At 39.5% G+C, this 27,913-nt stretch overlaps 1 protein-coding gene across 1 annotated transcript in view; it reads right to left on the bottom strand.

The window, feature by feature from the left end:
• Positions 1-27,913, bottom strand: part of LOC115026747 (PTB domain-containing engulfment adapter protein 1-like) — an 86,285-nt gene that overhangs the window by 26,855 nt on the left and 31,517 nt on the right. The window contains 1 exon segment of the mRNA XM_029459697.1: positions 7,063-7,143. Coding sequence (XP_029315557.1) covers positions 7,063-7,090 — 28 coding nt within the window. The 5' untranslated portion in view covers positions 7,091-7,143.

A 27,913-nucleotide genomic window follows, 5' to 3' on the forward strand; every position in this document is an offset into this window, starting at 1 on the left:
TCTGAGGCAAACGGTGCACTGTCCCTGTCTTCTGTGCTATTCTTCTGCACTAATATGACTAATCACCAGCTACCATCTGCTAGTGTCACAGAATTGCAAAATATGTATTACTGCAGTCAATCAGCTCAGATATGATGCAGCACATCACCGCGACCTGCGAAGAAATGAACCCGGATTTCTGCAGCTCACATTAACACACTGTGGATTTAGTGAGTGTGCTCCCAATCACTGAGAATGAATACGTCTGGGAGTTTCTTATTACATCACCAGGACATGGTGACATTAGAAATGGACAATTCCTCATCAGCTGAAGTGTAATATTCCAGGTTTAACAGCTACTCTGTTACCCTTTGTATGTTGTGGCACAGTAAAATAAATATTATATTATATAAATGTTATATTATATATATATATATATATATATATATTATCCCCCCTGTTTTTCTTATTTATTAGATTGTTCAATGAGGTGGAAGGAGTGGGTGTAAATAATTTAGTAATGTTGTGTTGTACCCTAGATAGTATGATTATATTGTGCATGTATTCAAACCATCATTGAACAACTACAGTTATAGTAGGTAAAGTAACATAATAAGCTGGTGAGTGGGGTTCTCTCTCAGGGTTTGGACCTTGTACCAGTTCATTTACTTTTCACAGAATCTGATTGTTGTTCAGGTTTCTTCGCCAACCAGACAAGTTGCAGTTTACATCCATGTCTGTCCAAAATGTCACCACCTCATCATTGTATACTATTAGACATGTGTGTGAAATTGTCATAATTAGCGTATGAATTATTGAGTTATGGTCAAAACCTGTTTTGTGACCTTGACCTTTGACCTTTGTACAGTTCTAATCAGAATATCCTTGAGTCCAAGTGGATTTGTTTGCAACATTTGAAGTAATTCCCTCAAGGTGTTCCTGAGACATCACGTTCACAAGAATGGCAGTCGCCGGGGAGGATGCACTATAAAAATGATAATAATATAAACAATATTAACATTGTTTATATTATTATCCTAAGTGGACAATGGGAAACTTATCTTGCAAAGTCAGGACTGTTGACAATTTGTAGGTAGCCAACACAAAAACCCTAAACGATTACAGTATATTTGCTATGTGAGGCAAAGTAAGCACAACAGAACGAGTCACTCAGATATACACTAGGTTTCCAGTTCATTAGGTTCTCCTTGCTGACACTAATGCAGCATTATACTCCTAATAATAGTTCTTCATTCATGAGGTTTATAGTGTCCCTATTCACATCAATGACGTTAGAATAATATTAATGACACCTCTTGTTATAGATACAGTTCAACATCACCACAAACTACAGCCTCCGAAACGATCATCATCGAACTGAACATTACAAGCATCATGAAGTGTGCGATGTATTCAGCGCTGCTGTATGAGACTGGGATTAGCTAGGTATACCTAATGAACGGAGTGTAACTACTACACTGTATTCACAAGGTTATCAGCTGCCAGGTCATGAAATCACTTTAAGAGGACAGGGAAGGTTACGTTACTGATGTGGCACATGCAGGGGCGGAGCCAGACTCTCAGCCCTGAGGGGGTGGAGCCCTCTCAAACGTCCCTCTGATAAAGTCATTATAAAACTGTAAAATAGCTGATATATCCTATCGTGTTCTATCAATAAACACAAATGGTCGCTTGTTGAGCCATGCAAGCCAAAGTCTATGAAACATACAGTGAATCACTTTGTCAGACGACTTTGTTGTGTTCAGATGTTTCAGCTCCAAAGACAGCAAGGGACGCAAGGCCCAGTTTGCCATAAATAATGTAATGTTAGGCCTTTATATGTACTTTCCATGTCTAGATATAGACATTGAAACTATAACTGAGTGAAAGATGTTAGTTATGTATTGTTGCTGCTATGATGTCAAAATGCTGTCTATTTTTGCACATGGACACCAAAAGGAAAAGCAAAAGGTTCTGTGGCGCACTTGCTATTATGGTATGCAGGCACACAATAGATCACCAGTCTACACCACACAAGGCCTATTAAAATAGACAAAGTAGACAGTCTACAACACCACGGCCAGACAGACCCCGAGATGTTGTAAACAACAGATTAATCTAAGTTAATCAAGATTAATTATGGATGTTTCACTCACCAATTGTTGTCTCTGCTCAGCCTGCTCTATTTTATTACATTTGTGTATTCCACCACCCTCCATAGAATAAATTAATCCAAACAAGTTTGAACTTTGTAGTCTGCATATCAAGGTCCCTTTTCTTCCTGTCCATCATGGTGATAAACCTGTCAAACGCTGTGTCCTGTCAAAGTTTATGTCAACACACAACAAAGTGAGCTTGGACATTCTCTGGCCTCATCCACGCACACACAATATAGCTCTTAATAAGCCGAGAAGTAAGATGTAAGAGCAGCACAGGATGCAATTAAACTTCTCTTACTCTCCTGCTCCTTTTCGTTTTAATGCACTCGATTTGTAGGCTACTTTCCCTCGGTTTCACCGCCTAGCTAGATATTATAAAAAATGTCAAACGGGAGCGGATCAAAACAAGGCTTTGTACTATAATATTGTAGTGTCGGCCCACATCTCCAATCCTGCCTACTGCCGGACTGAGCAGTGTGTTGGGTTTGCTATTTTATGTTCCAAAATGCAATGTTGTTTATCTTATTTTCTCAGTTTATATTCGCCGCCGTGTTGAATGTAAGGGATCCGGGAGGGACAATTGAGTGAGATTAAACTCTTCTCTGTTTAAGAGGGGAGAGGGAACAACAGCTGGCTAGAGTTCCACTGAGAGCACTGTCCTAGTATGAGTTCTGTTTTCTAAACTGCTGCTCTGTGGCTCACCTGAACTCTGTCCTACTATTCAGTGCAAGTCACGTCCAAGAGCACGTGGCAATAAATATAAGAGATAAAAATGATCAAAATCACCATTGGCATTACCTGCTCGACGTGATGGAGCCCACAAAACACAGCCAGACACAAAGATAAAGGCGGAGGTAAATCAGTGGAGTGGGCCTGTTGCCAGTGCCAGACTTCACTCTCACAGCCAAGAGAAGCAGAGGCAGTTAGAACAGGTTCAAAACATTACAAACCTTTTACACACATGTTGGACTGTAGGTTGACTCTTTTTAAATGTAACTATTCCAAATTATAAAGTGAAAGAAAAGAACGAGAGACAAGCTGGAACCATCCTGTAGCCTTCGTCCAAAACCACCCCTATGTATCAATAAATAAATCAACGAACAAGACTGAATAAATGACTCTAATGTGAAATCCCTACACACAAGTAAACATGTATTCAGCCAGAGTAGGAGGGTGCAAACAAAAAGTTGCAAATCAAATGATGATGGAAAACGTTTCATCCACAACTGAAGTCAAATTTGGGAAGAAACTGAAAAGATTGTGTTTTCAAAGGATTAGACTATAAACAATCAACCAGGCCGGTCTAAATCTGTTCTGATATGATTTAATGTTCTGCCCGGAGGAGCAATTATTGCACTATGCATCTTCTTATCTTCCAGTTCAAGATACCAGCTAGTTCAAACACAAATTCAAACCTCATAAAAAGGCCTTTGTTCAGACTGTTGTATTAAGAACTTTGGAGAATAAACTTTGAAGTGAATTTAATCTCTTCATCAACATTCACTTTGTTTTTACAAAAGGAAACGTAGAATCCTGGATCCACTGAGCATGCATACCAGTAGTTAAATATACCGCGCATACACATGAATGCTTCCACATACTTTTGTATATTTTGGTTCACGCTCTCAAATAAACATTATTTATCTTTCCAGGAGAAAAAGCCTTTATTTGCAGACCTCATGTCCCCTTGTTGTCATGGACTGACTGTAACAACTGTTGCAGAAATTAAACCTAGAGAGAAGCCTAAGGGTCAGACATCTGCTGGCTTTTAGGTATAATAGTGCAGCATGATGGAGGTCAGGACACCATTGTCCTTCTCCTTGTGAAGAGGCTGTAACATGCTTTTATGGCAGATGGGTGAATGGGTGCAGCGTTTGCAAAGAAATGGACAGCCTGGGCTCGCCTGTCTGGGAGGATTTGTTAAGAGAACTGTTTACTGTATGTTTAACTGTCCTTCCTTTTTGCAGGAGCTCTCATTATCTGTCTGCGGCCACAGACAACTTTAAGATTGGACCTAGTTTCAGCTATAATACACTTTTTTCTCCAAAATGCCCCCCACAATATAGGCAAAGGCAAATGTAGAGCATAGGTATCAGCTGGAATTCACAGAATAGAAACTGAACAGAAAATGAAAGGAATGGACTGGAGCCATTTCCATCATGCACAATCAAGGGGAAATGTAATGTGAGGTGACAAGGGACTATCTGCCCTCCCTGATCACCTTTTTTAGCTCCTAAAGTAGAGGACCTAATAGGAAAAAGTGAATTATAACAGCCAAACATCATTAAAACCTGCCGCACCACCTGGGCCCAGGACACTTTCCCCAACACCGTCCAAGGCTTCTCCAGGTCTGTTGATTTGCAGCAGAGGGAGTGGGACAGATGGTGGTAAACACATCAAGTTGTTCTGCAAACTGCAGTCCCAAAAATCCTTTCCTCTGCAGTCGGGCAGGGTCACCTTAAGACTCTGCAGTGCTGCACAACCAATTCAACTGTCCAACACTTGAATGCATGGCAGCATGACCATGTTTTGACAGTTACGTTGTTTTCTTTAGCTTTAATGGAAATTAATAATTTTCAGTTTGGGCTGTTTTCATTGCGACCAGTGTTGGTGAAACAGCCTTTGAAGTAGGACAGTACGTCATTTTTATCCAAACAATAAAATCATTAAATCAGCCAGAATAATACGTTTAAATTTATAGTCTATAGTTTATATTCCTGACAAATTAATGAATTAACTAAGAAGGCAATCCCCGGCCTTTACAACTCTATTAGCTAGACGCCTCATTTTATTTATTAAGGAGAAGCACATTCTCCCTCCCCTCACATAATATTTGGCTCAAGGAGATTTTAAATCACGTTTTCACTTACAGACCCCAGTAAATCCTTTGACAAGACCTGGAAGCCCTTTATTGAATATCTGAATAAGGCTACCATACATCCAGATGCCGCACCAACCTGCTTTGAGGCAGGTTGTGTTCGAGATAATGAGATCAACACGTATAAAAGCACGGCCTACTGACCAATCAAAGATCTGTGAGCAGCTCATGAGAGGATCTCTTACCATGGCAAGAGTATTCAGAGACCAGCAAAGCTCTTTGACTTTCAATGAACATTCGTTAATTAGAGATAAAGATTGTGGTCGGAGGGACTGACTTATCAAGATTCAAGATTAAAGATATTTATTGTCATATGCACACATAACAGACAGTTATACTGTACAATGAAAAACTTACTTTACTAATCCTCCAACAGCAAAAATGTAAAATTAGAACTAAAAGCAAGAGATATACACAATATACAATCAAATAAAGAGGTAAAAGGTATTGCACATAGGTTCACAGTACAGTGTTAGTACTGTGAAATATGAAATATTGCACAAATAAGGCGGACAACAACAAAGTGCACCATGCATAGTTCAAGTTGTGTTGTTTTTACAGTTCAATCAGTTGGGGTGAGGGGGGGGGGGGAGCATGTTCACCAGCCTGATGGTCTGCGGGTAGAAACTGTTTGTTAGTCTCGTAGTCCTGGGTTTTAGACTCCTGTAGCGCCTGCCTGATGATCAGTGTCAGATTCTTGAGCTGTATGTTGCCGTGCGACACGTTGGAGTTCTGCACTTGCAGACTAAGCGGACTGTATGCATTGCTTTGCTACAGATATTTTAATGTCCGTTATGAGAGAAAGTATTTTTTGTCATTTGGCAGCTGTAACTGTGCTGCTTTTAGCCTGGATTCTGTGTTCATATTTGTCTAATATTGTAGTTTGCTCTTCGTCAGTAGAATATGCCGCTCTGCTGACAGTAAACGTTTCCATGTTTGTGATTGGTCATCTGCTGCAAACACCGCCCCTTTTATGTGAACGCGCTGATTGAGAAACCCTGGGTTGACTAACAGAGTTAGGATGGCAGTTGTTTGGTTTAGTGAGGCCAGATAACACAAAGACATCCTGGGGATGTTGAACTCGCTTTGTAGTACAAGCCTCAGTTCATTCCTGCATCTTAGATATGTGCACTGTTTATTGTTCACGATACTGGTGTAGAATCAATAAAAAAAGATTTGAGAAAGAATGTTCAGACATGGTGAACAGACATTCATAAAACAGTTTTAATGTTTATTGAATTAATTTCTAAGGTAACGGAAATATCTTGTAGAAACCAGCACTGAGTGAGGGCTTCATCCAAATAAAGTTATTTAACCTCGTTCATATTATCTCTTTGCTGTGGCATGTAGATAAATGTCATTAAATGTTTTAAAAGTTTGTGAACATACATTTTGAAAAACAATTCTTGAAGGTAGTATTGCACCTCCACGAGGTTGGGAGGCACAGAGACGGATTAAAATAGTCAAAACTGAGCCTGACCTTTATTATCTAGTATGAGTCAAGCTCCAAAAACACTGGATCCTACATTTCCCATAATGCAACTGGATAGTATCTTTCATTAGCCACCCCTTGCCTCCTAAATACCTGCTTCTGTCAAACCCCACACTTCCCGTTTATACTTAGACTTTCTGAGTTAACCCTGATGATGTCTGGGAATTATTTCAAACTTTGGAAATGCACAGAGCCACAGAGGACATTATCACAGTTTTGACATGCTGAGTAGTACTCCTTGTGAAGAGTAAACTGAATGTAATGTGTTGAATTAGTTTCACCACATTCAAGTGTGCAAAGTCCACTAACGCTTAGCAGAACACTGCTGTATGAAAGTTCATTATTATCCAGACCCCTCAAAAAAACTTCATATCATTGTTTTGTTGCAACCACAGTAATAAAAAGGTCCCATAACAAAGACAGATCTGAGTTTGTCCAACACAACAGTGTTCCTCTCGCAAACGTCTAAAAGAGTCTCTTGTTGTTGTTGTTGTAGCTAAAACAGGCGATGCTAAATTCCATAAGCTAAATGAGCATTGGTTATTTCTGCTCACCTTTTTTCCTGTTGAAGGCGCGGTTCATAGTGGAAAATGTGCGTCTCCAAGGTCCCTCCGGAGTGTCTGCCTATATTCCACCTGGAAAAGCAGCAGAGAGAAGTGAGTTAAAAATGGCTTTGACCTCATCCCTTCACTGAAGAGGCAGAAAGTCTGTAAACATAGAGTCTGAAGGTGTTTTTCTGCAAACCATCAGAGAGGGAGGCAATGTTTAGCTTGTCAGAATGTGTTCCTAATAAACTCCCCAACCATCTGCATTATGGTTGTTTACCACTGGGCCACATCACACTCATCATCTGTGGAGGGTGTATTTCTAATCTTGTGGTGTTGATAATAAATAACTCACTGTTCTCTCTGTTATAGAGCAAAGGACACGTTTAAGAAGGGTGATGTGGACAAGTGATAGTGTGGCACAATAACAGTACACTATATTCTTCTGTCAAAGAGACGCCAACGCTGACCTTCAGTGTAACCTTCATAAGCAACATGGCATAGAGTAAATCTTTCTTCTACTAGACATTGTATGGATAAAGTACAAGATGAATGTTGGCTATGGTCAAAGTCAGTTTTTCTTCTTTCATTGTAAAGTACTGTAGTCGTACAGTACATTGACACCGTGCTACATTACAGAAGAAGGAGCAATCTTTTTAAACAAATGAAAAACCCTAAACACCACAGCGTCTCTAAAATGTGACACTTTGCTTTGACTGCTTTCAAGCCTTTGCATCAATTCCCCACGAGAGTTCAGTAATCTAGACGACTGCAAGGACAACGTGTCCATGACCAGGTAGCTCTCAACTGGCTGCACAATCAATATTCTTTACTCTTTCACTGTGGACGAATATGCAAGGGCTGCCGCATAACAGCTATTTCAGTCTTTGCCTTTGAAAACAAATGAATTTGCCCCTGGGCAATGTAGGAAATGAATTATATTTTTCCATCTTTGGCATTTTCCATTTATCCAGGGAAGTCTGAGCTATTACAAGGTTTTAGTGAATTGAACATCACATCCTGGTTGTGGAAACACAATGAGAACATGTTGTATCTGGTCCCCAAATTCCCCATTTTTTTAAACAAGGTTTGATGTATAGTTCTGGGTAGTGTGAAGTAAATAAACTCCTGATTGTATTGTGTCACAATTAATGATTATCACATGTACTCGTCCACCTCAATCAAAATGTATTATTGCACAACATGTATTTCTGCACAAATGTATAATGAGCACTATATTAGTTATGAATGTGAAGCACTGTAGGTTCTCTTCAAAGAGTTTCAGGTCTACCTCCATCTCGCCACAACAAGACGGCCCACCAAGGGGCATAACCGCGCCAACATGGACCAATGAGGGACGACGACACCCTTCTGTAGAGAATATAGCAAAATGTTTATGACGTTTTTGTACCACTTTCACTTTTACCAACAGACAGCTAACTGGCTCTTTATTGAGTCGGACTGTGGACTTGGTGTGTGAAAGTGTCCTCGGCTGAGAGTATTTTTGAAATGCTGTCATCATCACTTTAAATAAATAAGTATCTTGATCAACTAGAAGTTTACTGGATTCAATTGAAAGACAGTCACAGCGCCCTTTGGGCTTCAAAACCCAACAGTAGTCACATTAAAAGAATGTGCCAAAATAAATGTAGTAAGTACATATTTATGTGTTTATAACAACATATATACCAACCCTCAACTGGTGTTGGGTTGAAGATTTTTAAACTTAATTCCTCATATTTGAAATCAAAAACTGCTTTAGAACATTGGAAGGTTTAAAATCAAAAGTTGTAAATGAATTATGAATACTGGTGTTAACCTGAAATCATGATAGCTTCTCACAAAGGTATAGGCCTACATGGATTAGAGGTCTACATGGTCCAACACCCTACAGCTGGTCAATAAAAACAGTCAACAGTTGCACTTGAATTCATGGACGAGTGTGTGATGCACGCACAGTGGACCCCCCGTCCCCGCTCAACGCAAACCATTTTCAGTAAATTCATTTATGGAAGAGCTTGTTGTGGAAAGAAATACAAAATGACCTATTTGGGATTATTTTGGTTTTCAAGCCGAAGAACAGAGCAGAACAGAGTCCAACCTGGATTACATCATCACCGATTATCACATTTATGCGGCATTATTATAAATATGACATATGAAACAGTGGAAAAGAATCTATCAGTTCACCTTCAGTCACTCAAACATTTGTAATCAAGCTTTTGAAAGACTCTTTCTGGAAATGAGAGTGACCCACTCTGACCTTGGGGAGTCAACTATAAACAACAAGCGAAAACGAAAATACGTCCAAATGCTGAAGTTTGAAAAAGATTTAAAAATGCTCATTTAAAATAAAGAAGTCGGTGACTCACTAATATGACCCACATGCTATTCTAAAGTAATCAAATCATGGAGGAACTCATTGCTAAAAAATAATTCAAAATCAGCTATTTGGGATTATTTTGGTTTTAAACAAAATGCAATCGGCAAGCTGAAGGACCTAAATTAGCAAAGTCTTTGCAAACTTGTAGTGCCGGCAAAATATTCTAACACTACCAAATTGCACGAGCGTCCTGCTGAGGATGCTACGCCTACACCAAGAGCAGCAGCCCCTTCAACTGCCACCCTAAAAGCTTCACCAAAGATCGCCACCCAACAAAAACAACCGTCGGTGTACTGTTCTCTCCATCTGTGATGACATTTACACAAAAAGTGATCAGAGCTCGGATCCACTCGGATAGTACACACATTGATGGAAACACCCGGAGCAACACGAAGGGAACCCGATCAGATTCAGCTGAATATACTTTGGGTCCAGGCCAACTCTGATAGCAGGTCTCAGTCAGTAGGTCACCTGTGAAGACCTCTGCCATCGATTGCTTTTATAGCCCCATGTGTACTACAGTATACTACATCAGTGTCTTCTACTAGTTGTAGCTACATGTATCAACACGTGATACTCGAATGTATTGGGTTACATTGGTAAATAAAAAATGTAATAAATGAAACGGTCGGTACTGTATGCTTCCTCTCATTGTGTTGGTGCTTCTCACAATACGCTTGGCTTGTTATATCACCTGCAACACAACAAACTCTGAAGAGGTTTATGCCCCGTAGTGCCTTTTATGATGCTCAAAATGCAATTATGAGTGCAAATAAATGATGCCAATCAGAAAATATGCTATTAAGTAAAAGGAATGATCAACCAATAGTGATTGGGGCTGAAAAATAAGAGCTAGAAACTGAACTAGGTGAAAACAAATCAATCACTGTAACATGGTAGGTTAATGGGTCATTAGCTTTGATTGAATAGCAGTGAGGTGCCACTGCAAAATGATGGAGTTATGCTATCAAGTCAAATAACTAACTGTATATATCACGGCTGGGAGAAGATGGTGACAAACCATCTGTTAATAAAAAGACACATCGATGACAGAGCTCCAATTATTTCTGAGGTTGCACAGATGATAAGAAACTCCTTAAAAGGAAAAAGGACTCTTAGCTGCAGCCTGTACATACTAAGGCACATATACTTGAGATACAAATACAATGTATGAGGGTTCTCACAGTAAGAGGGTATTTTACTGCAACAGAGGCCCTGGAAAGGGCTGGAGAAAAGTTAAATGGAACAAGCTTCAGGGTGGGACTGGGACATTCCTCAGTCTGCCAAAATACAATATCTTTGCTGCTGAAAAAGACAACGAGTGTTCCTTATTTACAGGTCTAACATGCTGCTGTTGACATTGCATGTGCAGATGAACAAGGACACTTCTATTGTTTACATTTCACCAAAGTGGAAATGTGCAGATGTCAGCACCAATCTACTCTGCAGTATCTGGACTGACAAATGAAGACCTTGGCAGTGGTGGCCTTCACATTTAGGGAACCAGCCTTTTGGAATTAAGTTCACTATTGCCTCCATCTTCAAAGCAAAGACAGATATTATTTGCTGCAATATATCACTGCAGTGAGATACAGCTTCCCTTAAATGGTTCCTGGTATTTTGTAAAATGGGATAATGTTTATTTTATTTATAAAACCTCGGGAGAGAGAGGCATCCAAATATTTTGTGGCAGGAAATATGGAGGGGATTTGGACTGCCTCTCTTCATTTCCATCATGAACAAAAAAAAGTAATTTTGACTAACAGCACTCTAGAAGTGAGGTACACCTGAGAAATGTAGATAAAATACTCTAAAAAAATACAAAATAAACTCCCACTGGAGCTGCATTCCAGAGTTTTAAAAAATGAGAGAGGGCATGTATGACAGTTTAGCATTCAGCGAGTAAATTGGTGGCAACAAACAAAGGATTTGAAATTGATCACGCTTTTCATTTCCGTTACTGAATCCCGAAAAAAATGCATTAAGTGGCCCCAATCCTAAATGTGTGGATTGGCTTATGACGTCCCTAAAAGTCACCATTAAGTTCTTCAAGCAAAGACTGGGCCGGCCGCAGACAAAGCCTGGCTACCTTTATGTCTGATAGTGACTGTGGTGTAATGCAATGCCTTGCCTGACACCTGACTGTGATGTCACTCATTTTGATTGGCAGCTGCAGTGTTTGGCCTGTTTTAATAGCTTCCTGTCTGGTGAATCAACAGCACCCCCTTGGGAAAGCTGTCGACCCTAGGACACACACACACGCACACACACACACACACACACACACAACCAGACTTAACACTGAGCTGCAAACTTCCTCAGTCTCCCTTCGATGTTTGCCAGCTGCAGTGGAACCAGGTTAGGTCTGCTCAGTTCTTCACTAGAAGAAAGTCTCAGTCCACACCTGGCTCATAGCATGACTGATCGTCAGATTTATGCCACAATTAAATGGTAATTACAACCACAGAATGCGGTTACACAAGATCTAACAAAATACCAAAACACACAAAAGCTTGTGAAAAAACATATATATGTATATAACCGTAAACGTTTGTTTTATAAAAACAGTGGAAAATGAGCCAACACTATCCTCTCAAACGCAAAGCAAAAGCTATGTACAGATCAGAGTCTATCAGTTCACCTTCAGTGACTCAAACATTTGGAATTTAGCTTGGGAAAGACTCTTTCTGGAAATGAGCGCGACCCACTCTGACCCTGTGGAGTCAACTCCCTCAAGCTCCAAACAACAAGCTGAAAATGAAACAAAATCCCAGTGAAGAAGTTTGACAAAAGTGAATGTTTAAAAAGACTTATTTAAAGAATGAAAGAAAGAAAGAAGGAAAGCATAGTTAACGTCCCATTTATAAAAGCCTTTCAGCCAGTCACTAATCTGACCCATATGCACTAAAATGCAGCAGGCTTTTAACATGCAATAGAAGCTGAGCATGCACTGTGGTCCCAACAGAATGCCTCAGAAAGAGAAAATCAACAAAGATCCTTTGTTTTCTTCACTTTGCTCTCACCCCGGCTCTGGAATCTTGCTAGCTAAACGCAACACACAAGACATCGCAACTCCAATCTGTTTGTAATTTCTGTCCCAGTCAGAATTCCTCGGTTGAATCAACCGTGGTGTCTTGATGTCTAATCTAAAAGCCAGGCTTGCTCTCACATACTACTTTACTTAAACTTCTGCGGATCAAATGCAGCACCCTGACATACTTTATCGCACCGAAAAGAAAGAAAAAGAAAAGATCTTTGGAGAAAAAGATGCAAACAACAACAGAGCTGAGATAAAAGCTACTTACTTGTCTCCAAACCGGGGAGGAATAGTAAAGAGGAAGTTCCAGAGGATCTTAATAGTTTTCAGCTGTGGGCCAGATGGTGGTACACTAAGGACTGCAGCAAGGAGAGATGATGGGGTTTGCAAACTCAACAAGAAGCCTAGACACATGATACTTAACTTCAAACCCAACTTCCTCCGCCCACAGTTTGTCCGAAAGGATTCTTTTTGGAGTTGTGCGCGTGCAAAAGAAAAAGACCCCTTTGGACAGGAACTGTTCTACCGAGACGCACAGAGGCAGAGCGGAGATGACCTATAAAAGCCAGCGTGCCAAGAGTCTGACCCTTTAGCAGCGGTGTGTTATTCATCATCACACCATGTGCACTGGAAACAACCTTAGATCAACACCTTGGCATCAATCAAAACAGCGGTATGGCCAAAACATTATTAAATAAGTCACAATACCTCCCCAACACAGAGCCTTAAAATCCTCGCTGTGAGATTACGTCAACGGTATAATACCCTTTGCTTTTCCACTCCACTCCAGACACATTAAAGGCTCAAAAGTGTGTTTCCTGGCCAGCCAAAATTGTGTTATACCACTTTAAAATGTGACACTCGATTGTCCTTTTTATCACATAGAGATGAACTGTCTGGGAAGCCTCAGAGAGAAGAGCGGAGGGCAGGGGGGTTGCAATAAAAGCACAATGTTGGCGCTGAAAAAACACGTGAAAGTGAAGTCCATTTACTCTGCTTCTGGAGGGCACAGCAGGTCTCCACATCTCAAATATTGCAAATATTGCCTCCTTGGGTCTAATCAGGAAACTGTTTGTCTGAAACTGCATTCTCACAGCCTTTTGAGTGTCTCAATGCAACTACTTCAACTTTTCCTTTGAATAAAGTCTGTTATGTCACTATCTATCGCCAACAGAGCTAATGGTGAGTGAGCCTATAGAACACTGATGGAAGAATTGCAATATTTATATATTTGTAGTAGTACAAATTGGATTTCTGTTTCTGTTTCTGTTGCAACGTTTCTCTATTGTATACACACTAAAAGGGAAGCTCATGTATCAACAAGACTCCACACTGCTAAACTTTAAGCAAAATGACATTGTTTTCACTCAAATAGAACTTTTAAATAAACTAGGACTGAAATCTTAAGGAAGCTACCGGAGCACATATTTGGGTTAAAGGTGAAGAGATTTCATTAAGAAAAAAAACCAAAAGGAGGTTAATTAACTCTAACAGACAAATTGTTCACACAACTTCATAAATATGTTGCAGATGCACAGCTGTCTGTGGTCCAAGTGGAATGTTAAATATTGGGCTTTAGCTGATTTCACAACAATGGAGACATTCATCCAAATACAGTGAGCGTACTTTGGACCCAGATGAATTAATTTCTGCATTAGCATTGATGTGACACATTAGTGTTGAGTGTGCTGTGGACAGTATGTTGCACTTCAAAGAGCTGCTATCAAATGTTGTGTATGTGGCCTGTAGTTTCGGAGACTTTATGTTGGGGAATAATAGCAGGAAAAATTTAAAGACAAAAAGAAATGTCACAAACACTTGCCAGGCAATTCACAAAGGTTGTTGAAATGAGCGGAAGGTATTTCTTGTTCTTTAAATGGTATGTGGTTAGAGATTTAGCTCGGTCAGGGCCTTGGGTGGCGGTGTGTTTTTACTGGCCAGGAAGCAGACCTTTAGTTTCTGCATGAGAGAGCATTTAAAGCAGGGAGGGACTCAGGATTTTGGCCTGTTCTGTTCACACTTTATTTTTCTAGGGTTTTTCTGTATCATTTCATGTTTGCGTCTTGTATTAACAGCTGTGGTGGGATAAGGGAAGTTGCCCAGACACTTTCCGGGAAATTGGGGCCCTTTATGCTACGCAGCCACAGAAAACTGTGTAAAAAAAGAAAAGGAAAAAAATGCTCCATAATACAGATGAAGTGGAAAAATGTAAGCGATATGATTGATTTTTCACTAATTTGTGTGTTTATATACAATACCAAATGTATGGTTGCCTCCATGTTCATGCATGAAGGGAGGTCTGTCGTACAACCCAATGGCCTCTTGACCTCTACTGACGCATTTCTCATTTTTTCATTATCTGGATTTTATGCAGTCTAATGATACAAAACAGTTGAAAACAATACCAATGAGTCATCTTTTCAGACTTTGTTTAGTAACTAGGCTGACAACATCATACTTCTTTTTTTTTTTTAAATGTCATGTTTAGCAAAAATGTACAGGGAGAAAATTCCTGTTGGACAATATAGTAAGCAACATGACACATAAATACACAGAAGATTTAAAGCACTTTCATCTTAATTCAGCACCGAGTGTGTGTGTATGTGTGTGTGTGTTTGTGTGTGTGTGTGTGTGTGCGTGTGCGTGTGCTGTGTGTGTGTGTGTGAGTGTGGGAGTAGGGAGTGGGTGGAAAAGCAGGAATGTGCATCTCAATGAGAAGCATCTCAGTGGATTTTCATTGAGATTTGCAGCCTCTGTATGATTTGTGTTCCATCTAAGCAGTAATGCAAAGCAGCAATGTGCTACCGACATGATATACATACACATGAAATACATGATACCGACGATGTAATTTCAGTTGGCATGGCTAGTAGTGAACGTCCCTGCACCCCTCACCGCACCAAACATGATGATGATCATTTCCATCTACTACTCGTGTGCATTAAACAATCTAAACTACATTCACACAAGCAACTGTTGAGATTAAATGGTTAACCTGCACATGAATTAAAGCCTCATATAGCAGGCACAAGTTTACATGTATGGCTATACTGCAAAATATAAAATAGAAAGTTTTTATTGGCCAATAGCCATTTTATTTTTTTAGCTCAAGTTTGTGAAACCAGAAGCACTGTCCTCTTCCATGAACAATGTCAACACAGGCTGTATATTTTGACGTTGAAAAAACAAGCACAGTAATCCCTGGGTAAGTGGTCTCCCAAAGCTTGTTATCAAATCATTCTGTCAACCTAAGATTTTCAAATTCAAATTCAGGCCGGATTTGTAACCAACTGCCAATCACGTGAAACATAAACACAGAGAAGTGCATTGAAGATACAATCAAACTATAAGATCCTGTCACCCTAAACAGTTTTGAAAAAAATGCTTAGTCCAGCATGCTGATATGCTCACAATGACAATGTTAACGTTAATATTTTCAGTGGATAGTAGGCGACCGTTTTCATTTAGAGTGTTAGCATGCAAACATTTGCTAATTAGCACTGAGCAAAAAGTACTACTAAGGCTGATAGTTGTGTAGGTTTTTGCTCATTAAACAAAGTAGTGGCCACATTTAAATGTTGACCTCTTGATGGCACTGGAAGAAAAGTTACTGCATTTCATCCTTTACCAAATCCAATGTCAATCCATTTAAAAGTTGTTGAGCCATTTCACTGAAAAACCTCAAATGTGAAAATGCTAATGGTGTTAGCATGCTGCTAAAAACTGTAAGTATTTCTATGAATATTCATGAATAACATTACATTACAGGTCATTTAGCAGACGCTATCCAGAGACTACATTGAACTAACTACAGGGACAGTCTACCTGGTGCAACTCAGGGTTGCTCAGGGGCACAATGGTGGCAGAACTCACAACCATCTGGTGTTGTATTACTCTATACTTGATTATTCAATTATTTAAACAGTTGCTAATTAAGTTTATGTTGATTGACTAATCATGTTCTTAACTAATTATTTCTTTATTATTGTATTTATGAAATGTGTTTGTCCATTTCACACAAAGTATGCAGGATTGTCACTGGCTGCACAAAGGAGAGTCCTCAACCAAACACAGGAAGGAAAGTCTTCACTGCTTATCTGTTCATAAACTATGGATGTGTTCCATTACCCATACTACCACACTATATAGTATGCCAAAAAAAGATATAGTATGTCCCAATAAATAGTATGTCAAATGCTGGATGCCAAAACTTCCAGGATGTGCTACTGCCTCTAGTAACATTTTGTAGTAAGCAAGCCAAGGCCCCAGGAAGAGATCCGGCTTTGAAGCCAAATTTACATAGTGGCCAAACCGTGCAATTACAACTTCAGGGTCATCCTCTGCACAGCGCAAGATTGGTCACATTGCCTGAGCCGCCTAGAGAGCACAGACAGCCTGATGACAGCTCCCTGAAATTGCGCGCTACGGACTGCGACGGATAAATGAGCAAGAGGCTCTCGGCGAAGTAGTATGTCCCAATTAGGTGATACTGCATGCAAGAGTACCTACTTTATAAGGACAGCTACAGTACGTACTAAAAGTAAGAAGAAATGTATGCGATTTAGACGCAGCCTCTGAATAAAAAGAAAGGCTTAATGAAAAGAAGTCACATTTTGTCTAGTGAGGTGTGCACAAGGACAACCACCACAGCTGAAGCTGCTCCATGAAGTGTAGTCCCTCTAGCAGCCACTAGATGGCTACAAGAAAACTGAGATTGTGTTGAAGTGATTGGGAGAACCCCGAAATAAAAAATTAAAAATTAAAATTAAAATTAAAAAAGAAGTCAATCAAAGGTTTCTTCAAAAAGACATCAGGCTCTGATTTGTAAAGGACCAGAATATTTGATCAAGCTGGATCTTCAATATTTAATGTCCAAAAAGCATGTTCTTTCTTTTTGGATTGGGTATATGATTAAATACCAAATACTACAGCTGCCAAACAGATACAACTTGTTTGCTTTATAATGACCATGTATTACAGAGGGGAAAATAAAGCAGTATACTAGCACTCAGTACTCAGTTTCACATGATCTTTTCACAATGGATGTTTATCATGCCTCTGTGGTGAGTGGGAGGAGTCAGCAAGTCTCAACACAGTACTTACAATAACAACTTTTATTATGTCTCATTTATTTAAATGCATTGATCTTTTTCAAATATAAACATCAACATAACATCAATATAAAAATCACACTGTGGCTTTTTTTGAGATGGAGGAATCTGTTTTCTTTATAGCCTAGCCCACAGGTCTTCAACAGGGGGTCCGCAAAATTGTTTGTAGATAAAGCTAATTTTATGAAAAGAAAAAAATATATATATTACTATTATTTTTTACATTCCCTCCTCCGCAGTGTTTCACGAAGGGCGGGACTTTGCTCCCAACACACACACCTACAGACAGAACAGAGGAAAGGAAAGGGGTGAACTAAAATAAATTTGCGCCAAGCACCCCTCCCCCCCCATCGCACGGACCTCTTCAAGCCTCTTCTATACAATATATACAGTAGGGGGTCGGTGCTCCACGCTACACCAGTTTGGGTCCTTGGCCTGACCTAGCCTATGCCTGTTTAAAAGTAAAACATAATGTCACCTGAGGAGCAATGTATTGACTGACACTGAAGCCATGCAGTGTGTGTTCTTATCTAAGTGTGTGTTCTCATTGCAGTCTCTGTCTTAAGCAGTTAGTTATTGGTAGGCAAAGTGCATTGAGACTCATCTAAAAAAAGAAACACGTCACACTGAGATCAATTTGCCTCCAAACTGTACAACATGAAAACTCAATAGGTCATGAACTGGCCTTTTTTTGCTGAATCTACACTAGGATTCTCATTAAAAGAGACAAGCCATGCAATGTTGTGAGGTACAGGGTGGGAGCTGGAATGCGTCTCCTGCTAAGACAGGACAAAAGGTCACGTAATGTCACCTGTTATGTTGTACTATTGGTATGAATACATTCCCTATTTCTTTTTTTTTTTTATGTTTTTGTAATTTAGCTTTGGAGAAGACTAATTCCACTCCACAGGGACATCAGGCACAAAAGGACCTAACGGCATTACATTTGTGAATTTTTAAGTATCGGTGCTCATTTTGGTTGTGAGCTGATCTATGCTGATCTATTCTGTATCATTAGCTACAGGGAGGTAAACACTGAAACAGATATTCCTGCTGAACTGTATTTTCAGGAAGAGTAACGTCCTCTTTAAATAAGCCATAGGCTGTCTTGTCTTTTTTCTGACTCCAAACTTGTCTACTATATTTATTTGGGACAGTTAATGTTGCAACAGTAAAAAAAAAACAATAAAAAACACCGGCAACAGTCAAAAGAAAAAAACTAACAAAAGCTGCAAAAAATTAAATTACCTTATTAATATAATATTTTAGCATCTTTGAGCTCAATGTTTTAGTTTTCCATTCCCATAAACTCCGCTGTCATCGGCCTTGTTTAGAGCCGACCCCTGTACACTATCTGCTCAGTGGCAAACAGCACATAGTCAAAGTAAGCTAGCATTTAGCAGGTGTTAGTGGATACCAAAACTACAACGGCGTATTGGGCCCATTGTAGGTAAAAAACAATAACAATTGCAGAGCTGGCAGGAAAACACCTCTGAAAAATTGTGGGGTTTTCTTTTTGTCAAGGAACCACAAATCCTTTACTTTGCAAGATTGGATCAACCTTGTTTCCTCGTCAAACTCTGTCAAGTCGGAAATTCTGTGTTTTTATATATATATATATATATATAACTATTGTTTTACCTACAATGGCCCTTATAGAGAGTGGATAGTTATTAATCAGGTGGTCATGAAACATGACCTTTTCAGAAAAGCCTTTGAAAACCTTCTCCGCAATCCTTGTTGTGTTGTGATAATAAAATACACTAATACTAGGTCGTTCTTACAATTCTATCAGAAAATGTCATTGCACTCTAACAGTGTTACGGTCCGTCAGACACAACCATACAAACAGTTAAGTCTTTTCTTACTGGAAAGTAACTACATCCTTGGGAATCACTTCAGCAGGTTTCTATAGGCATTCATTAGAGAAATGTCCAAGGAGGAGAGTTCTTCCGCAGTCTGTGATGTTTCATTTCCTTGGGAAGTATTCTTTGGCCAAGTATATATGATACACACCAGCCGTGTTTTTTTATTTACCAAAAGATCACGAGTACAAGCGGCTGAAATGGGTTTTCTCAGACGGGTGGCTGAGCTTCTCACCCTATCTCTAAGGGAGACCCCTTAGAGATAGGGTGAGAAGCTCAGCCATCCGTGAGAGACTCGGAGTAGAGCCGCTGCTCCTTTACGTTGAAAGGAGCCAGTTGAGGTGGTTCGGGCATCTAGTAAGGATGCCACCTGGGCGCCTCCCTAGGGAGGTGTTCCAGGCACGTCCAGCTGGGAGGAGACCCCGGGTAAGACCCAGGACTCGGTGGAGAGATTATATCTCCTCACTGGCCTGGGAACGCCTCAGGATCCCCCAGTCGGAGCTGGAGTGCCTGAGCTAAATGGGATATGGAAACACATGTGTAGCCGTTTCTTCTGCGTGCATTAGAATCATTGCATTCAATTGTCTCCATCTCCGTACAGCATGAAAGATGGCCTGCTTGGTAGCTTTCATGAAAGAACAATTAAAACTTCCCTAATTGAAAGAAATGAAGACCTCTCTACATTTCTCTCTCGTGTGTTGTTTCCGGTTCTCAACTGTAATTGTTCTAATACTGCCGCGTTACAGCCGTACTTAAAGTGTAGCCTATACTGCCAGCTTCTGACTAAACTATGTTTAGCCAAGTTTATTCTCTCCAAACCACTTTATGGAAATGAGCCTAATTCCATATTTATTTTTTTTGCAACATTTCAAAAGTTTGCTTAAAAACTACAGTTGAATGTAAACCCGTTAATGCTGAGATTCACATTCGTCAGTTGGTGTATTTCACAGTGTTTATTAACCTTGGTGATGTTTACCAATTGTAAGTTTGCCTCTTTTTTTTTTGAGTGTCCTTGCAGTCATTGGCAATCTGGGCTGAAGAGGAGGGGGAGGGCAGCAGTCTTGTGTGGGACCAGACACTGGAGCCCTGGGTGGGGCCAGGAGGGTTACATAAAGCCACTCCAGCATTGACTGTGGGAGTTGTTTGAGGTAGTTTGCTGTGAGGCTGGTATTTCAGTTATTTTTCCAGCTCATTTCCTCTTTTTATCAGTTCATTTCCATGGGACTTTCATTCTTCTCCTCTGTTTCATTGCAACGTTAAGGGAATAAGACCAGTACCTGTTTCTGCACGGACTTCTGCCTCCTGAGAAATAAAAAAAAAAAATTGTTCCACTCACCTCCAGTGCCAGACAGCCGCAATAAAATCTCTCATTTATGTAGAATTACTAGCAGCAATGCTACACACACGCTGTCTGAGTGCATTTAGCAAAGAGTTTCATTTTGTAGTTTGGCCAAGTCACAGAATTAAAATGAATTAGCTACAACTGAGACAACCTGCAGTCATTTCAGCAGAACGTCCTGCATGTGAGTGATACTTATTGTTTCTGAGAAAAAGATGTGTTTTAGATTTCATCAGAATCCTGTGTGTATAGAGGAGATTGTCTTTAGTAGTTCACAGATCGGAAAGCTACTGCCATGGTGCGAAAAGCAAACCTGTACTTTGAGCGTTTATATAATAACTCTCTATCAAGACAGAACAAAAAGTGCAGACTGCACACATCTTCAGAGAGCACTGCACCGTGTTATTCACCAACTGCGAGTGCCAACACAGACAACATGTTTACTTCATTTTTAAAAGAGTAAATACTCTTGTGCATGTGAAACTACAACAGAAATATATATTTTATGCGATCACACTTTTCAGTTAAATAGTATCAAACCCTTAAGGATAATCTGTGTAAGATTCTGAAGGCCAACAAAAGACTGAAATTGACTATCCGTCCAAATTACATAAAATCGGACAAGTTATGATACACAATGTTGGAGCTACAAATCCTGACCTTTTCTCAGGGTGCCTCCTATAAACCCATTAGTTTATTTTTTAAAGTTTAAAGATGCTTCACCCTTCCATGTTTTGGGAAAATGAGACAAGTGTTGTGTTAGATTTTACCCTAAAAGCAGCGTAGGATGGCTGGAGAGCCACAGCCAAGGTCCACATTTAATCTTACAGGATCGATGACATGCAGGCATATAAATCTTTCCTCAGTGCAGTATAAACTTCCCTTTAAATCAAGGCTCAACTGGAAGTGAATACTATGTTGAGAAGCTCAATGGGGCGCAGTACAACTCATGTAAAATGTTATGGCCCTCAGTAATGTTTGCTTTTCTGTGTGAGAGAGGGTTCAGTATGTTCCATGTTGTTTTGATTCTACAAGCAGGTGGGAGGTTGTTTGTAACATAGTCCAAAGAAAATTTGCTTCAGGAAACTGTGTTTTGGTGTAAATATATTTTGTATACATGGATGTATACAGTATACATATATATATATATATATATATATACACCAGTAATTTGGAGGAGATGTTTTGTTTCCTGTTATTCAGGTCAAGGACTAAAAGATCTGCATGCCTTTGTAAAGCAGTGTTGAACAAACCAGATGTTTTGGAGGGGAGAGGGGAGCGAGGAGAACATTCCGCCAAGTCATTTAGAAAAAGTAAATTGTTGATATGCTTCTTGAGGGTTGAAAGCTTGTGGAGGGAGGAATTTAAGTGAAACCAAATGGGCAGTTAGCAGTGGTTCAGGCGCACACAAATGAAGGACACCTCATGCTGTCTTAAGAAAGACTTTTGACTAAACCGCTTCCCCTTGAGATTAAGATTTCACAAGTGAAAACATATTGGCTGAGACATGCTGTGTGGTATTCCACAGGGGGGAAGTTGCGGATGCTGCTTGCAGAGGTGGTAAGTTAGGTTAGATCTGTGACAGTGTCACACTTTTGCCTCAAATGTTTGTGACTTCAGCTCCCTGATATTCCCTGGTGAACGATACATCTCTTCAGGATATGTGATGTGCAAGTTTGAACATTTCAAAGATAGCAGCACTTTAGTGTTTCCCTCAGAAAGGAAAGATCAGGAGGAGTAAAAATATCTATTGAATAGCATGTATGAAATATGTTTCAGGCTGTTCTGACTCTGACATGTTTACTGCTTTGGGATGTCTGTGTAAGAACTGGTGGTACAATCACTTGTTTTCAAGAACGTTATGGTCGTTAGTGAGAGAGCAAAAGTGCCGTAACCTCACTTCCATTCACAAAGGAACAATCCCTCATCCTTTCTTCATCAGGTTTTTAACTGGAGAGAATGATGTATTATTCCATTAAATGTTTATAATATCATCTATTCAGTATATTCTTGTATGTTCCATGCTTGTGAGGTATGGCAGAATAACCCCAAGTATCTGCACTGAGGCTAAAAATAGATCCATAGGGACCAAACAGTGAAATGGCCACTAAAAGTAATGAGCTTGCAATCTGAACTCTTCTTGATGGTGGTCATTATGGATTCAGTCTGTGACAGAGCTACTGGATAACAGACATATGCACATTTAGCAGATATTCTATTACATAATGCATCATTTGCATAATTAATCAGAACATTTCAGTAAACATAAAGTAGAAAAAACAATTATCTTAATGTAAAGTAACTGTGGAAGTTTCATGGAGTGCAAGTTGTGTGTATGAAAAGTGGCCAAGTTTTCATACATATCTACAAAACCCAATTATTGTAAGTACCTAAATGGAGAAAAGAAATAGAAAAAGCAGAGGAAAACCTGAAGAAGGGTTCAAAAAGAGACATCCCATTACACGTACTGCAATAAAGACCTGTTCAGTGTTGTGGCTTCCACTTTCAGAGCATCCCCAGCCTAATAAGTAGAGTCTTAGCTCTAATGCCAAACCTTAATTTGATTTAGCAATTACATTAACTTAACTCTTTCCTTCCTGACATTTCCAACACTGCGTCTACCACGTTGCTACTACTACTTTAATGCTAGGGCATGTGTTTGTTTTATGACTTTATGTTTGTGAAGCATTTCATTTAAAAAACCTCGGGGAGTATTTCTTGGCAAACAACAGTGCTTGTGCGCAGCTTCCCAAAGTCTTGTCGTCACATTGATGTTGCCAGATCTGGTACCACCGTGTCCGTGCAGACACCACAACCTTTGCTCAGCGACCGGGTGGTGACGGCATTGCTGCTACAGCCGTGCACAACTGTGGTTTGTCAAGAAATAGTTCAAACACATGATTCCTCCTACAGACAAATACAGTTTGTGTACAGGTTGTGTACATTAGTCAGCTAGGCGATACACTAAAAGCAAAAACATTGTTTGTCATGCACTGGTCAAGATTGAGCGTTTGAGCAAAATGCTTCTATAACATGTCATCTTTCAGACCAGTGGAAAGAAAACTGCCAACATTCACATGTAGGTGTTTACCGTCTGTTACCAACTGTGTCTGTTTGTGTATGTAGATTTCTTAAATTCACCCAAAGTTAGCTTTAGATAATGCCTCGTGTGCATAATGATGTCTTAATAAGTAATCCACTGGGGAAGTTTCATATCTATTAGTTACATTTTTGAAAAAACATTCCCCCAGTCTTATTGCTATCTATATCCCGAGGCTTTGTATGGAGGGGTTTGTTCATATATCATGTATAGCCTGATTTATAGAGCATGTTGTTACTAAAAACATGGTGAATCTTGTTTTGGTTTTTTTGACTGTTGTCAGTATTTTCTGATTTAAGGAGTGCTACAAAGAGATACACAATTCTCTCAGTAAAAAGCTTTGACTCTAATATGTCAACAAAATCAAACAAGAATCCAATGTTCAGATTTCTGTTCAGTAAATGTATGCTAATTAGCACATCAACAAGATCATGCCTCATTTGCATATTGAAACATAATATTTCAGAAAACTTGCATTACATATAATAATTGTCTTGATGTAAGTAATCAACCGGGAAGTTTCCTGTTGAAATGTGTAACACCAGTAGAGTCTCCTCTTTAGAGATGTTGGTTGGTGCATGTATTTACTTGAACAGAGCCAAGACAGCCATTCCCCTCTGTTAGCAGTCTTTAGGCTGTGCTAACCCATCGTGACTCCAGATCTGTACTTGTTTACAGACATGAGAGTGATGTCAGTCTCCACATCTCACTCTCAAATAATAGGGAGTATAGGGATGTCATCTGTTCAGCTTTAATTACAAAATGCAAATCAGTTTGAGAAAAAACTCATTTACTGAATAATCAGGAAAATATGTAATATTCTACTCTGGGAGCTATTTTTAAAAGCAAATATGGAACTTGCAACTTCAGAAACAGCCCGCACAGTTCTTAACGTTCATGTCGACAGTCAACACGAGTGTAAATGTATAAAGCATCACTGACAAGGGTACAACAATCATCATTAGTGTTTCTCTTTATTAAGCTCTGACGGAGACGTCTGAGGTGGTTCGGGATTCCTGGCGAGAGTAAACAGCTGAGCGAGTACTGGAGGGGCAGCTTCTCCAAAGTGTGTGATTAAGCATCTCACAGGTCTGTCAAGGGCCATCATCTAAAGCCACGATGAATAGATTCCTGTTTACTGAATTCTCAAAATCCTTTGATCTCTTATCTTTAATACACCCCCTCACACTCTATGACTCTTGAACGAAAACAAGGTTTCAAAGTGTAAACAAGGACATTTCTGTAAAAAAGTAAAGTCTTAGAAGCAGTGAGACAGAAGCCAACACTGTGTCATACGGTGCATGATGGCAGGTATCAAGTACATTTGCAATTGCTTCAGGATTTCGAACATGTTTCATGGGGAATAAAAATGCTCCTTCAGCTGATGGAACAGTCATAAATCTAAAAGAAAGATTTCAATGGCTCATTTATGACCCAATCCTACCTCGATGATTCACCTGTAATCTAGGCTTCTGTTTCTGTACGATAAGACATTCCTGAGCTTCAACTAATACAACCTGGACAAAGTCATTTATAGGAGGACATATTTTAATGTCACTGACTCTACTGGCAAGCTCTATTAGGAATAAGACTGCGGTGCTCATGTTTACTCTCACTGACACTCCACATATAATAAGAAGCACTCAATACGAGTCAAAGGGTCCACAGACTGGATACATACAAACGGCCCTTTTTTAAAAGGAAAGCAAGAAGCCGCTACAGAGCACACCGGTTGAAAAAAAAAACTTTGATCACATTCTCTACGACACTGGCATTCTCTATGCAAGAAAACATCAAAGCTTCATTTTTATAGCACGCAGCTCTGCTTTTCTCTCTTTATCGCTCTCTGTCCTCACTGCGCCTCGGAAATAATGCCTCACATGGAAGAAGACACACAGTCGGTGGTGGAAGGTAACGTGTACTCAAGTACTGCACTTAAGTACAAAGTTGAGATAATTATGCCTTACTTGAGTATTCACATTGTATGCACCTCTATACTTGTACTCCACTACATCTCAGAGGGGAACATTGTACAGTTTGATTTACATATTTAGTTACTTTATAGATTACAATTGTGCATCCCCTTCTTGTCCAGTGAAAGCCATGTATCTGCAGATGTGTTGATTCTGAATGTTTGAGATAAACTGAAGGATGAAGTGTTCCTTAATGTGCGGAGGATTCTCACAGGACAGCTACAAAGCTACACACATAAGATGATCTCATAGAACACGATACATTGCTGTAGATTAAACTACCCAACACTATATAAATGGTTTAAAATTAGCACCAAATAGATATCAGTTCAATGCAACACACGCAATGCAGCAGCACTAATAATACAAACACATCATAGTATCATTATTTTTACAGTAAGTACATCTTTCTGATAATACTTACATGTATTTACTTAAGAACGGTGTTGAATGCAGGACCTCTACTTGTAGTTGAGTGTTATCACAGAGTGGTAATAGCATCTGAATACGTACTAACCACTGTACACAGCACTGTGCTGTTTGGACCACTCACAGTATTATAGTGTGATCGGTAATGTTTTCCCTGGCATCACTTATTTACTCATCTAATCATTGATCTTTAGTGAAGACACGGTGAGAACATGAGCAAACATGCAGCTTGATTTGCTTTTACACTGATCTGTGCACAAGCATGCTGTGTACATGTCCATACATGTCACGTGACAACTGTCCAGGTGCATCACTGTATATGCCTACAGGACAGGCCAATGGGGCCACAATATGCCTTTGTTGTTTCTTGAGTTTTCTTTGACTACCTTTTCATATTACATTTTTAAACATTTCAATATGAGACGAAATTTCAATTAACACAGAAACCACCATATTAAAAACCTGTTAAATATGCAGTTATGCCACAGCTAAAAGTGCTGACAATAGCCAGTTTTCATAGTAACACAAAGCACGTTCTGATATACAGGTTTTGCAGGTGCAAAGCAGTAAGAGATAGTGACTGTCAGAGCAATGTGATACATCTCGGTCCTCAACGCAGTCTGATACAAACACACGTGTGCGGACAGTGAACGCTACTCATGGCTTTCTGTGTTCAACACCCGAATGCCTCATCTGCAGGGAAAAGCTGTACTCTGCAGTAATGGTGCCGTTTAAGCTCAAGAGAGACACATCTTGAGACGAAGCACGTCTTTAGCCTTGAATACTATAATATATATATATATATACACATCATATGTGGAGCCTGGACTCTTAAAAAACGTTCTCATCTAACAAAATTGCATTGTCAATTTCATTGAGAGGGAAACGTATTTTCTCCTGGATTTCGTTGTATATATATATGTATATTTGTTTTTTACGTATCACAAATACCTTTCTAATCAAAGACTGCGAGTGGAGGAAGTTATATTATATATACAATTATATCTACCAATTATATCTATCAATTAAACCAGATGAAACCAATCAATTGGCTAAACTTCAAGCATGCTTTAAGGACATAAAAACTTGGATGTCTAGCAACTTTTTGATGTTAAACACAGACAAAACTGAAGTTATTATACATGGCCCTAAACGCCTCCGAAACGCATTTTCTAATGACATAGAAGCTCTGGATGGCATTAACTTGGCCTCCAGTACCACTGTAAGGAATCTTGGCGTCATCTTTGATCAGGATCTGTCTTTTAACTCCCACATAAAACAAATCTCAAGGACTGCCTTCTGTCATCTACGTAACATTGCAAAAATAAGACACATCCTGTCTCAAAATGATGCAGAAAAATTAATCCATGCATTTGTTACTTCAAGGCTGGATTACTGCAACTCATTGTTATCAGGTTGTCCCAAAAAGTCGCTTAAGACTCTTCAGTTGATCCAAAATGCAGCGGCACGTGTATTGACAAGAACAAGGAAACGGGATCATATTACTCCTGTATTAGCTGCTCTGCACTGGCTCCCGGTAAAATACAGAATAGAATTCAAAATCCTTCTCCTGACTTACAAATCAATTAATGGTCAGGCTCCAGCATATCTTAAAGATCTCAT

This window comes from Cottoperca gobio, chromosome 21 (genome assembly GCF_900634415.1).
Source record: "Cottoperca gobio chromosome 21, fCotGob3.1, whole genome shotgun sequence".
In the NCBI taxonomy this organism is placed as follows: Eukaryota; Metazoa; Chordata; class Actinopteri; order Perciformes; family Bovichtidae; genus Cottoperca; species Cottoperca gobio.